This window comes from Gadus morhua, chromosome 16 (genome assembly GCF_902167405.1).
Source record: "Gadus morhua chromosome 16, gadMor3.0, whole genome shotgun sequence".
Classification (NCBI taxonomy): domain Eukaryota; kingdom Metazoa; phylum Chordata; class Actinopteri; order Gadiformes; family Gadidae; genus Gadus; species Gadus morhua.
Genome location: NC_044063.1, coordinates 32,232,715 through 32,247,557, shown reverse-complemented (window position 1 = coordinate 32,247,557; position 14,843 = coordinate 32,232,715). Strand labels below are relative to the sequence as shown.

Genomic DNA, 14,843 nt, shown 5'->3' with positions numbered 1-14,843 from the left:
ATATTGCCCTCTATAGGTGGATGCTATTTACACATCCAGACTTACAGATCAGCACATATCGCCCTCTACAGGTGGATGCTCTGTACACAGCCAGACTTACAGATCAGGGGCTTGCGTACACACAAAAAAGTAGCGTACACCACTTCTCACGCAAACGTTCGGATGTACAGAGACAGGCTTAACGTGACAAAGTGCGGTCCTCCACGCAAACTTCATGTCTGGCGTACCAGTGGATTTTGTCAGTTTGCGGCACGTAGAGGAAATGCAGTGCAAGAATATTAGGCCTACTCGATCACGAGTCATGATATAATATATATTGCAATATGAGGCTAGTTGAAGTGGATTTGAACGTCAGGATGCGTGATCTTAAATCAGGGTTTGTACAGAAATTCTTGAGTTGAATTTACTACCTTTTAATACCATTTTTAATACCTTCACCATATTTTTTAATACCAGCACGACTTCAAGAGAGACCATAGGAGTGGGATTAATCAAGATGTCCCAACGGGACTTGGTCCCTAGTTTTTAATCAATATGTCACAAAGTAGACATAGACAGAGAGTGTCAGAGAGAGAGAGTTTTTTGTGTCCAGTGTTGAAGTTAAGTTATAATTACCTTGTTAATATTGTTATCACAGTGTTAAGGTTTTGCATGAAATAGTACCGCGCAGTATTGTGGTACACACAACACTAGCCGCGTTAACATGGACACTTCTGATCCGATTCGATTTCTAATCGGAATAGATCTATTCCTACCATGCAATCAGAATGTACTGTATTCAAATTAAAAAAAAAATCAAATTCAAAGTGTTTATTGTCACAGACAAATCCAGAGCAGTATAACGAGAAAAGAAATAGAAATAAAGAAAGAAATTAGGGTTGCTCAATGTGAAACCAAACCACCGATGCGAACTACAGTCGATACAAAATCCCCCCATAGGGAGTGGAAAAGGATTAGGAGGTACCAAGCCCAATACTTTTCACAGACCAGTAGAAGGTGCCATATACACCTTCTGAACATCTCGATGAAGGCAACACACATTGCATACCCAGGGGTTGACACTAAGGTTTCAAAAGCACTTGCCCATCGGGCAAGTACAGATCATGTTCGACTTGCCCGAATGTAATGTTCACTTGCCATAATTAAAATCAGAATCGTGAACCGGCCCCTTTTTGCGAGGCACCTGGGCTAATTTTGGGGAACTCAGAAAACTCATCCTAGCTCAGACTGAAGCTGAATGTTAGCTTCCCCATAATACGTGTTTAAAAGATAACAAACTTCTTCTTTGTTTACTTATTTAGGCTACCAAATGGTCACAACGTGTCATGAAGTGATTTCAGTCCACCGTTGCAACCTATTAAAGCTATCGCCCAGTTATATGTAGACCTGCATGCTTTCATCTGGATTTTATGCAAATGTAAATAACTGAATGTCCAAGGTAGTAGCAAAGCTACTTGGTATCACTGTGGTACTATGAGACACAAACAGGTAGATATCTTACCATTTTGACACTTGAAAACTCTATTTAAAGTTCAGGGCAAATTTAATCGAATGACACCAAGCCAAACATTCGCAAATACACATATGGCCACTAGATTGCGCTGAAGAACATGTGTTCTGATTGAAGGCAATTTACCTTTTTCCTAAGAAACCTTCTCTAAGTAATTTAATGTAAACACCATGTTTAGTTGCAAAATTTGGCCACTGGATAATCTTTTTATGGTGGTTTAATGAGATCAGATTCAACTTTGTGGACTAAAATTTCATTTTTGGTTTTTAAAAGAAAAGGGGAAGTTTCTTCTAAAATTGTTATTTGCGAGTTTTAGTCCCAGAATGATATGGCTTAGATTGTCGGAATTGGCGGAGGCTCAGCTTTCATATAATATATAGTTTGTGCAGGTCCAATTTCGTGAAAAAGATCGCTATTGCTGTGCATGTGCACAGTTATGAAACCCCAAACCGCATTTGCATATGATTTTAAATGATTAATTTGACTTTCCTTGGTAATTTGCTTTAATCTAAAGTACTTCCAAACTGCACTCCTCCATCACTACTCCGTCTACCTTCTCTATCTAAAACGGTCGTGGCGGCGCTGCACTTGAGATGCTAGCTGTATTGGCTAACCTTTAACTAACACCGTCACACAGAGCATTGAGACTATTGCCGAATCACTGCCAGAGACCGCACTGCGAGTGAGTGACAGGAGGCGGGGCTATGTTCGCGCTGTAGCGCTGTGTGTCTGTTAACTCGCTGTCCGATAGAAGAGAAGACAGCGCGCTGATCAATTGCAAATATAGGCCTATCTATTTTGTGTGATTTTACGGAAGAGAATGGTTGCTTTGCAGTTTTTAGAAACTCTTAAATATATATGAACAAACCCTAAAAAATGCACTTGCCTTTTCGGGCAACCAGAAATAATCTCAATTTGCCCAAATATTATTTTTGTTGCCCCAGGCAAGCGGGCAACCGTTAGTGTCAACCCCTGATACCCAGGTACAAACAAAATAGTATTTGGATGCAGCCCCTATAAATATGTATAAAGGCCTATCATGGCATTTACAAAAGTGGTAAGCTTACGTTCGTATATCTCTCACACACAACCGTTGTGTTGTTCTGGACTTATATGATATGCAATGGATAATGTTATAGTACAGAACGCCAGTCATTATCGGGTAAATAAGCCCAGACAGGGCGAACCGGACCGCGATGTGAAGCAAAGGTGTCTTGCTTCGCCCTGAAGGGTATTCTTTTCGATAATGACCGGCGACGTTCTATACATTATTACACGGCTCCTTGCCAAAACAGCAGAGAAATAGTCCACCAAAGACGTTGACTTCGCTTAGAAACCGGACACGCTTGGGTTGATAAGTTACCAGACTTACGGAGTGAGAAGTAAGACGTGAATCAGGCAAAAAATTCACTTTCCTTGACAGTGGTCAAGTTCGGTATGCATAAAAGTACCGACTGACCAATTGAGAAATACAACAGCTGCTGATACCATCTCTCTAAGTTAAAAATTAGCCGAACCCAGCCCAAACTAATTGGAATATACATGTCGACTATAGCGGACTACACCACTTCTTCTATTCCGCATGGAATTCTATTCAGATCAGAGAATTGTATTCCGATTGAGCCGTATATATGATAATTTTTTATTCCGATTGAGCTGTTCTTCCACTTCTAATCGGATCAGAATTGTCCATGTAAACGCGGCTGTCTACCGGTCACACCGGTCTCACGGTAACGTCAAAATCCATACCGTAGCGCAAATTCACACCAGTGTACTTTCTATAGAGGGATTATCAGTCTACGTCGCTCCCCGCTCTACAAGCCTGTCATAGGCAGAAAGAGACGAGAGCGCTAAGAGCCGCAATCATGTCTTATTGTGCGGTTGGTTGCACAAACCGTTTTAAGAAGACTGATTATCCCATTTATTCTACTTCTTGCTTGCCAACATAATAAAACAATTCAAATACTTCACTGATCATGCTTTTTCTTATTCGTATTGCATCTGTCTTCACTTTTAATTGTATCATTATAAAAGATTTTGTTCTCACATATTTTGGACACGTATTTAGAATTCAACAATGTTGTTTGAATCATTACAAAACAGAACTACAGTATATGAGACATTTTGAGCCAGTGAGTCAGTGAGAAAGATTGCACTGCCTTGTTTGCCTAGTTTGGCTCATCCTGAGACACTCATGCAGCTTCTCATAGGTCATGGAGCAACGTGCCCTTGTTCTGATGGCATTCATATAAGAAAAGCTAATAAGTGATGCCAGTTCCTGATTGTGGGGTACTGATACTGGCTAGTATCACCGGCTACACACAGAAACCAGATTTGCATGCAACTATGTTTCTCCTTTATTTTATTTATTTTTTGCATGCAACCTCTTGCGGGCCAGAAAAAAATTAAGAGGGGCCGCATTTGGCCCACGTGCCGCTAGTTGAATAGGCCTGGTCTATAGCATATAACCACGTTTTCTGATTACAGTTTAATGTAACAGTAAGCTGACCTCATTGCTAATTAACACCGCAACTGCAAATTAACCACACAGAGATAACCGTTGCAACCGGTCAAACAAATGTTCTTTTTGCGATCATTCTTTAAAGATCGATTCCTCCAGCCAGAGGTCCGAAAATTTGCATTTCCCCATTCTTTCAAATTACTTTGAACTAACAGAAGCAAACCCGCGAAGTGGGTATAAACCACCTGACGTTTCCGCCCGTTGCAGCAGTGTGAACTGCCCAGTTTTAGAACGTCGCAGCCCGTCTCTTCAAAAGGAGTCGCAAGGAGTTGCGACGCAAATCTTTGGTCTGAACTGGGCCTAAGCCAGCCGGGTATATCCAGTTTGTTTCAGCGCACGCACCACGTGACGTCATTGATATCTCTCAGGTCCTAATCGCAACATAAAAATAAATCCACGCAAGTTTTAGAAATTTTAGGAGATAGGCCTGAATAACACCAATTGAAAAATTCATAGGCCTTGTTGAAAATGTAATACCTCGTCAGAAGACGTTTATTACTTTTTAATACTTTAATGGCCTTAATTTGGGCTAATTTCATTTACTACCTTTTAATACCTTTAACAACCCCGCGGCAGGGCTGCTCGATTATGGGAAAAATCATAATCACGATTATTTTGGTCAATATTGATATCACGGTTATTCAAACGATTATTTTTGAGTTTGAAACCATGCATTTATTTACACAATCAATTATGACATAGAAACACATGTAAGTATCCAAAATAAAACCTTTTTCGTCTGTAAGTGTACTGTCTGCCACAACATTCTGAATCTAACATTTGATTTTTATAAAACATTTCATGAATACAATATATTCAGCCAAATGCACTGACAAATGACTCGACTGAAATAATACATTCCCTATTTAATGTCTAGAGAACAACGGTCCCAGCATTTCTCCATAGCAAAGTTAAAAGTCACAAAGCCATAACAAACACATGGTTAATAAAAATCATATTGTTGTTAAACAGAAATACATATACAAGATGTACTTGGCAGTTGTGCCTTGAAGAACTCTTAGTTAAAGTCTGCTATAGGAGCTTGTTATCATTCATCAAACTGTAACGTTACTGAAACTTTAATATTCCACACGGTAGGTCTACTCTCCAACATGTCTGTCAACAGTCGATGCTGCTGATTGGCGGTTCACTGGCATGCCCCGCCTCCTGCCAACGGCATACTTCCTGATGCAGCACGCCTGTTAGATTGTACTCCCTCTCGCCACGTTGAATGCTTTCGCATGCGCGTCTCTTTCATAAACTTTCATAAACTCTCTAGGCCTACTGTAAAACGGAAAATGTCAAATTAATCGTTTCAACTCGATTATACGAGTTTGGAGATCGTTTGACCCCAAAATCGATATATCGCGATCGAAATTCGATTAATTGCACAGCAAACCCTGTAAATGCACTTCGATCATGCATTATTGTTGAGACGCATAATGTGATACTTGATATTAGGCTAAACTTAAACAGACCCATAAAACTACCCGCAAAATGGGGCAATAATCCCCCTCGCCAACCCACAGACTGTCCGAGAGCAGAGATATAACGATATCCATGCACGCACTTGGTCAGTCATGGAAAGAGCGATAGGGCAGCTGAAAAGCCGTTGGCGCTGCCTTGACCGGAACGGGGGGATGCTGCTCTATCACCCTGAAAAAGGTGTGCCGCATTGTGCGGGCATGTGGGGTTCTGCACAATGTTGCACACTGGCACGGCATGCCATTACACGAGGTGATGAACCTTCTAGGCGACCAAGACCCCGGACCAAACAATGCATAGCCCAATAGCTATGCCATTAAAACCCGGCAGCAGTTATAGCCATAAAAAGGTAAACAGAGACAACAATCTAGTTTTTGGTTTTGGTGCTGATGCGGGGGAAAAAGAGCCAAACAAGATCTTATTTCTGGCCTCTACCTCCAAATCAGCACCTCAACCTCGCATTCACTAAAGTTTTTTTTTCTTCCTTTCACCATTTTCTCCTTTCTCCTAACTAGGGCATACTGCAGGCCTATTTATAATAATTTGCATATTAAATAAGGGAGGACACTGGGCGGAGAGTCGGGCTTGTGCATGTGCGCTCAATTTCACATTAATTGGGATGCACAAAGAGAATCTGCGTGAAATCGTGCTTACGCAAGGATTGATACATCTGGATTTTTTTCTGTGTATGCATCTTTCCAGATTTTTGCGTACGCAAAGTTTCAGTAAGAAATCCATGCAAGTCTTAGTACATGAGGCCCCAGCTCATGTCGCCGTCTACAGGTAGATGCTGTGTTCACAGCCAGACATACAGATCAGCTCATATCGCCGTCTACAGGCGGATGCTGTGTGCACAGCCAGACTTACAGATCATCTTATATAGCCGTCTGCAGGTGGACGCTATGTACACATCCAGGCTTACAGATCAGCTCATATCGCCCTCTACAGGTGGAAGCTATGTACACAGCAGGTCTTACAGATCAGCCCATGTCCCCTTCTACAGGTGGATGCTGTGTACACAGCCAGATTTTGAAGATCAGCTTCAGTGCACATTGAAAAAACTCAACGAGTTCCGCAAATGCGTACAATGCGACGAATTCACATATCTTAATCTGTTCTGAAAGCGAGTGTGGATAGCAATTTACGAAACACAAGTAAACTTTATGAATTTGTGCATCACAACATATTCATGTGGATATCTCTATACAAATGACAAAAAAAATCGGTCTTTGTGGTTTGTGGTACAAGTAATGTGAATTATATTTTGGGAATTCCTTTTACTTGCATGTCGCCATCTGCAGGTGTATGCTATGTACGCATCCACATTTTGCAGACTTTTTTTTATTTTACCGATCAGCTGCGATACAGATTGGGCAAAACTCGACTTTGCATCTGCTCTGAAAGTGAGAGTGGATAACATTTTAGAAGCCACAAGTAAAAAATATTTATTTTTGGATCTCTTAACATCCATATGGATATCATTTTACGAGGAACAACTACCAAATATTAGTCGATTGCAGTATACGAAGCATGAATCATCCTCGGTGGGTTGCGCATAATAAAGTCCAATTAAAACGTCCATAGTTTAAAGAGACAGCAACGGCACTCACATTGCTTCAAGATAACGCCACGTTATTTTTGTCTTTTCGTCATTATTTATAGCATTTGCGTTTTTTGTACAATTATAGGGCAAACACTTTGATATGTAACCTTTACATTTATACACATAAAACACATTTATAACAAATTTACAGTTCAGTAAATATTGCATTAAAGTGTAAACCTTTCAATATTTACACCTGTGCGACCCAGAAACCCTTCGTTTCCCCATCTTCTTACCTGGGCTCCAGTGAAGTTGATCATGGACTGCATGTTGAGACCATTAAAGATGTTCACCTGGGAGTAAACAAAGTAACCAGTTAAACAAGACCACCTAACACAACAATTCACCTAGTGTAAGTTAACTCTATTCAACCAGCAAATCAGTTCAATGTGATTCTTACTGACCGCCTAAGGCAGTGCTTATCCACATCGCGCATTCGCAGCTGCACATTTTATATCAAGAAAGTCACCCATGACCCATGGTGCAAAAAGGGAAACCTAATTCTATCGACGTACTATCAATGGGACTCAGAGCTCTGTTCCTTATGTCATCTCACTGAGTAGGAAGAACTCCAGGTCGAACAATTGTTCACTCTTGCTCAGAAAAAACAACAGCTTCACACTCTTTTTGTCTGATTGTAGACCCAAACATTGAAATTATCTGTGCAATACTTGGGCCTACAATAATGATCAGTATATTGATTCACTCCATGTTAGAGGAATTACTGGAGATGACCCAACTCACTTCTGAATGAATTGAGTTGAATTGATTGATGAAGTGTTTATTGGAACTCATAGGCAAACATTTGTTCATCAAAAGCCATTAGCCATTACATGCAAGGTAGCACAAGGTATTTAACAAGAATTTTGAACTTTACAAGGTTAGTTATTTAGCTAATGGACTTCTACTCTCTTCTGAATCTGCTGATTCTCCATCATAGCTACTACTCTCATCTGAACATTTATGCAATGTGAGCATTCATATTAGACTTGATTGACCACTCTGCTCATTCACTCCTAATACTTACAATACTTACTACCTAATACCTTTTGTTGTATCAAGGAACTTAATGCGTTCGTTTCGCAATTTAAGGAAACAGTTATGATACGTTTAGTCAAGTTTCAAGCAATCCGTTCCTGTTACAATCCCAGACGCATGCACACTGCTTGTTTCTTTCCAACTTCTTGGTGGGTAGCTGTGTATTGGGCATGTGTAGCTCATCACGGTAGGCATTACATTGATTCACTACATTGCTATGCTACGTATCTCATCAATCAATCAATCATAATCCTACCATCGGGCTAGCAACTAGATTATCTGCTAACCTGTGCTGATTGCACTCCTTAGAGAGGTCTTGGTGTCTGTCACTAAAGTGCTTTGGGAGATTAGAAGTGTTTCCTCCCCTGCTGTTTTATTGACCCTTTAGCATCCAGGCTTCGTTATGTCATTGGGTTCACCATTTAGCATTGTTAATGGAGGCTAAGAGGTCCCACAGTAGACCTGAACATTCTGTTAACAAGTACAAGGTGAGAATGTATCATTTGTAAATATGCTATTGATGCAGGTAGAGTGAAGTCATTCAGACCTACAGTAGACCACACAAACAATATAACCAACATGCAAGGATAAAATTAGTGATCACTTTTGGTCACACAAAATAACCCTAAGAAGTTACTTTTCTCGGTGGGTAACGTCTGTCACGTAACAAGTTGGAGGTTAATTGTATAACCGCACCTATCAGCGACCCCAACCAGTAGAATCTAACTGTGGGAAACACTTTAACGGGTACTGTAAGGTTATAAAGTTCAAATCATGTTCAACATGCTCTTAAGTTGGTTTTGATATGCTTGCTTTGACCACGGATAACAACATTCAGTTTCCCACATGACATCATCTACAGCTATCTTCCTGTGGACTCGTCTAACGGTAAAATAGCAGGTTAAGGCAACTTCACTTGCGGCAATTTCAATAGAATGAAATGCAAAAAATTAGACTATTATTAGAGGAAATAATTCATTTTGTTTCATCCCTAAAACTCTTTCAGTAAATATCATTTATTTAAATAGCATGTCTGGTTTAGTCATTTCCTTGTATAGGTTGAAGGAGAACTTTGAGATTTTTTTAAACGGGACTATAGCGGACAACACTCTGCAGACGTAATCTGAGAAAATGGGCTTCAATGTTATCCTTTTGGGGGATAGCACCCCAACAATCTTTTTTCTAAATGGCAATGGCATTTTGCATTTGGCAATCAAACATTATTATTTTATTTTTTTTAAACAAAGGTGAAATGCAATCCTCATTTCAGTTTAAACAATGTCATTTCATATTTTCGTGATTTTCTTTGTCTCTTTATTCAAATAGCAATGCATTTTGAAATAGACTCTTCAATGTGCCAGCGAAAAACGCCCCGTCTCTTTACATCTACATGCTCTTTTGGGGACAAAAAAATTGGCCTCCCTGGAACTAAACAACGAGCGAAACGAGTAATGGTGACGGGAGAACTTGATGCAGCTATCACTGCCTTATGTAGTAGACCACATGGATGTTATCATGTTCTGGTGTGAAAGAACTTTCAAGACCGAAGAACAAACTTTAGTTTTATTAATACTGGCGTTGTGAATGAGCGTTATTATGTTATTATGTCGTACAAGCGCCACACACTGTGTCGTTACAGACACTCACGCCACACGAACCCTGACTCAAACGCAGAGATCAAATAAACCTCTGCTCCGAAGGAGCTTCCCCATCCAACCTGTTGCATTCTGCTTTAGTAGGGTCCAGGAGGCCTCACCCTCTTACGCTCGACAAATTTACCTTGATTGATAATTTCTTACATTTATATAGCGCTTTTCAAGGTACCAAAAGCGCTTTACATTGAAGGGGGGACCTCACCAACCACCATCCAATGTGTGGCACCCACTTTGGTGATGCACAGCAGCCAATCAGTGCCAGAACGCTGACCACACACCAGCTTGAGGAGGTGAGTGAGGGAAATAATGAATCAGCCAATTATACAGGGGGATGATTAGGGGGCAGATTGAATGAGCCTGGTTGGGCAGTTTTGGCCACCGGGGAATTCCCTACTCTTTGCGATAAGTGCCCTGGGATCTTTTTATGACCTCAGTGAGTCAGGACCTCGGTTTAACGTCGTCTCCGAAGGACAGCACCACACACACCGTGTGCCGTACTTTAGTACAGGAGGCCTCCCCCTCTCAGACGCTCCACACACTGATCTCCACAAACACCAAAGTGTCTGCCCCAGGAGGCCTCCCCCTCTCAGACGCTCTCCACCCTGATTCCTTTTTTGTTTGTTTACTTGCACTGTGGATATGATTATAGGTTGCTTTTGATAACTTGACAGTATGAAGTTGAAAAGTGCCAACGCAAATTTGCATTTTAATGTTTTTTTGCCTCAAATAAGTACATTTTACGACAAATAAAAAACATTTGTGCTATTGCATATTCAACAATCACCCGATAATCCAGAGTTGCAGATTCAAAACTTCATGCAATCTCAATTTAAATTACCCGCTGACGTCGCTCAAATTATTACTTTCCACCGAGTTCACCGTCTCAACAAACAACAGCAGGACAAAACTAGGCCCATCATCGCAAAATTTGAACACTTTCAACAAAAAAAACTGGTCAAAAGCAAAGGAAAACAACGCAAGGACACTCAATTTGGAATGAATGATCAATACCCACGGAAATAAACGAACGAAGGAAAGCTCTCTACCCCATACTAAATGAAAACCGAAGAAGCAACATACATGCAGCATTGGCAGTTGATAAACTCTATATAAATGGACAGTTATTCCGGAGCCATGAAAATACACCATGGCTTTTCTGAAGGAATACTCTCTTTTACTTGTTCAGTTGTGTTTTCCCTCTTTCTCTCCCTCTCTCTCTCTCTCTCTCCCTCTCTCTTTCTCTTTCTGTCTTTCCAATCTCAGATAAGGCATGTACCTCTCTTTCCTATTGCTTGTTTATGTCTTGTCTCTCTGTTTGTCCTCGTCTATATTTGCAAAGTCCCCTTACTCAGTATCTTTTTGCTAGTTCCTGCTTGTTTATGTCTTGTCTCTCTGTTTGTCCATGTCTATGTGTGTAAAGTCCCCGTACCCAGTATCTGTTTGTTAGCTCTGTATGCATGTTCAACACTACTATTACTGCTCAGCTCAACCCCAAGTAAAAACGCTGGAAAACATGTTATGCGAGATATGACACACACCCACCCAACACTGACGAGCAAAAATAGACACGCCATATTCCCTCAACAGTACCCCTCCATCCCTCTCTCCCCTTCCTCACTCTCTCTTTTTCTTTATCATTTCATAACCCACATATCCGTCGACGCCATTTTGTTTTTAAGACTCGATAGGTAGATTGACAAACACAGATATTGTGACATCCGTCAGCAACACGCAAGCTCTGTGTTCGCCAATCTACTTATTGAGTCTTAAAAACAAAATGGCGTCGACGGGTGATCTACTGATGGTATTGTGTGCATAAAATGTCCTTTTTAATAAACAATCTGTACACTTACAAAGTTTTCAATGCCTTGTTTTATATGTTAAGACCCTTATTATACTACCAAAGAAGTGTCGGGCTACTTTTAGCCTTTTAAGTGGTTTAAAATAGCGATTTAGTTTTTACCATAACCAGTGCCCCCATCGTTCCAAGTTTATAGCGTTTTGATAGAATCGGCTAAAAACAGCCAACTGAAGAAAGCGTCTATATGCGTTTTTTGTGCTCCAGAACGAACGTTTCAACTCGATATCATACAAAACATATCCCAAATCCATTTTACACCAGAATTATCCTTTAAATCCTGTGACATTTGTTAGTTTTAATCCGACTGTACAATACTTTGAAAGGATGAACCTCAGTTTCGTGATTTAGACCTCACTCCCAGAGGTCCACAGTGCAATGTTTTTTTTCACCACTGGGATGCTGACGGCGTTACCCGCCTAATTAATTTTCCTTTGTCGGCCCTCAGTCAAATTTTGGGTTTCTAAATTGGCCCTCAGCCTTCAAAACTTTGAGAACCCATGAGCTAGACAAACTCTCGTTAACTGGAGAACTAGTTAGACAAACTCTCGTTAACTGGAGAACTTGTTTGACCTACTCACGTTAACTGGAGGACACATTAGACATACTCCCGTTAACTGGCTGTGGGTTAACTTACGTATCCTAGTGCATTGTTCCCTCTCGGCACCCCAGTGATGAAGTCTGAAACAAAGTTAGAATATCATATTAGAGCATAAAAGAGAGAGCTAACAGGGCAGCTAGCTCTCTGTAGCTCTAACAGGACAGCTAGCTCTTGATAAGGCTAACAGGACAGCTAGCTCCCAGGACAGCTAGCTCTTCATAGGGCTAACAGGACAGCCAGCTCTTCATATGTCTAACAGGACAGCTAACTCTCTGTAGCGCCAACAGGTTAGCTAGCCTAGCTCTTCATAGGGATAATAGGACAGCTAGCTCTCTGTAGCGCTAACAAGTTAGCTAGCATAGCTCTTCATAGGGCTAACAGGACAGCATGTTTCTCGGGGCTGGCATCACGTCAGACGTGTGTGTCTTAAGAGGAGAAAGCTCTCAGCTCTGGATCAGGGTTCATGGCATCATCCGTGATTTGATCATCGATCTGAGAGGTATTAGTGCCTTGCGCTAGATGGGAATATAACCCTGAACCCTAGGGCTGTCTTACCCTCTCGTCCGTCTTTGTTGAAGTCTCCAACAGTCACAGAGTACCCTGCAGACAGACAGACGGAGATAATAACAAGAGTAATACAAATCATAAGACCAGGATTCGTGTGTGTGTGTGTGTGTGTGTGTGTGTGTGTGTGTGTGTGTGTGTGTGTGTGTGTGTGTGTGTTACCTAGGTAACTGTCATCGTACTGGGCGCTGGCTGACTTGGTAGCCAGTGTGTTCGCATAGCTAGTCTTAAAGTTTTTCTGGTCAAAGCGAGTGAAGACCTCTGACACATCATCAGAGATCAGCTGACCTGAGCAGAGGAGACAAGGAGTGAGGGGACATAGGAGAGAGGAGACATAGGAGGAGAGGAGATGACTCTGAAATACATTGTCTACAATGACAGTTGTTTTCCAAACTAACCACAACCACACCCATAGTACACACACCATAATGACACCCTCTAACACACACTCCCACAGACAGAGACAGAGACCGAGACCGAGAGTGAGAGATAGAGAACAATTTTTAAGCATTGGACTACATGTCCTCTGAGGTCAACTCCCCGCCTTTAGTCCATCACCATTCATTCTTCATCAATATTCCTTTCATCATTTCATCCTCACCCTGCCAGTAGAAGCTGCCTGGGCCTCCGACCACCACTCTTGTATTGTTCTGAGAGAGAGAGAGAGAGAGAGAGAGAGAGAGAGAGAGAGAGAGAGAGAGAGAGAGAGAGAGAGTTTGTCATTAACTTAACACTTATGTTTAAGCGGCTCCATTCTGACTTTTAAACAGTATAAAGATCAAATCAATGTCCCACATCACTGCCTCTTTCAGTTCCAGTTGCTGGGTGTGCATACCTTGAGGAAGTCTGCACTGAAACCAGCCTGGCAGAACCCCTGGCCTTCAGGAGAGGCCTCGGCTGGACAGGAATACAGAAAACATCTCATGAAAACTATCGTAAACATACCTTAAACATACCTACACATCTCTTAAATGTATACACATCTCTATAAACATACAATACGTATCTCTATAAACTACTTATCTCTATAAACATACAATACTTGAGTGAACGTGGAGACCCTTGAAGCGAGGGGGACTCATATCCTTTGTTTTTACAATTCTGTTAATCCTGTTCATCCAATTCTGGATCCTAGCTTTTGTAATTCTATTATATCATTAATGCTGTGACCCAGAACCCAGCTGACCCAGTACAGACCTGAACTTGAACCTGTATCGGCCTGTAGCCTCTGGTCTCTACGGGGTCTAACAGGTGAGACCGGGTCTGGAGCCTCTTGTCACTATGGGGTCAAACTGGTGAGACCGGGCCTCTGGTCTCTAATCTCTACGGGGTCTAACAGGTGAGACTGGGAGGTCTAACATGTTAGACTAGGAGGTCTAACATGTTAGACTAGGAGGTCTAACAGGTGAGTCTAGGAGGTCTGTGAGCTGAGGGTGAGGGTTAGGGACTGTTTCTCTCCGTCTACATTGAGACTGGGGTGAACCAGGCCGAATAGAAGAGTACAAATAGATTGCAAAGAATAGGATGAAGGTCTTATTGAGCCATCATAAAACACTGTTAACAGACAGACAGACAGATTGAGGACTGACTGGATCGGCAGGGAGAGTACTCCACCACTGCTTCTCCTTTCTTCAGGAAGCACGTTCCCACCGGCTCTCTCTCTGCATAGCTGTAGGTTGACCACTGGTACAGAGGAGCACAGGCCTGCACACACACACACACACACACACACACACACACACACACACACACACACACACACACACACACACACACACACACACACAGGCACGCACGCACGCACGCGCATACACACACACACACACACACACACCCACACACACGCACGCACGCACGCACGCACGCACGCACGCACGCACGCGCATACACACACACAAACACACACACGCACACAGACAAGCACACATGCAGGCACACACACACGCATACATGATTGTTTTGAGTAGAAAACGATATGGTAATGCAAGATTTGATTATGATAAAAAGA

General features: G+C 41.7%; 1 protein-coding gene across 3 annotated transcripts in view; it reads right to left on the bottom strand.

Annotated features, from left to right (window-relative positions):
• itgav (integrin, alpha V) overlaps window positions 1-14,843 on the bottom strand; it is a 60,861-nt gene that overhangs the window by 28,221 nt on the left and 17,797 nt on the right. For all 3 annotated transcript variants that reach the window (XM_030380658.1, XM_030380659.1, XM_030380660.1), the window contains 7 exons: window positions 14,425-14,539; window positions 13,671-13,732; window positions 13,437-13,485; window positions 12,998-13,123; window positions 12,827-12,871; window positions 12,308-12,351; window positions 7,356-7,412 (listed from right to left, as the gene is read on the bottom strand). In XM_030380658.1, the coding sequence (XP_030236518.1) occupies window positions 7,356-7,412; window positions 12,308-12,351; window positions 12,827-12,871; window positions 12,998-13,123; window positions 13,437-13,485; window positions 13,671-13,732; window positions 14,425-14,539 (498 nt within the window). The remainder of the gene's footprint in view (window positions 1-7,355; window positions 7,413-12,307; window positions 12,352-12,826; window positions 12,872-12,997; window positions 13,124-13,436; window positions 13,486-13,670; window positions 13,733-14,424; window positions 14,540-14,843) is intronic.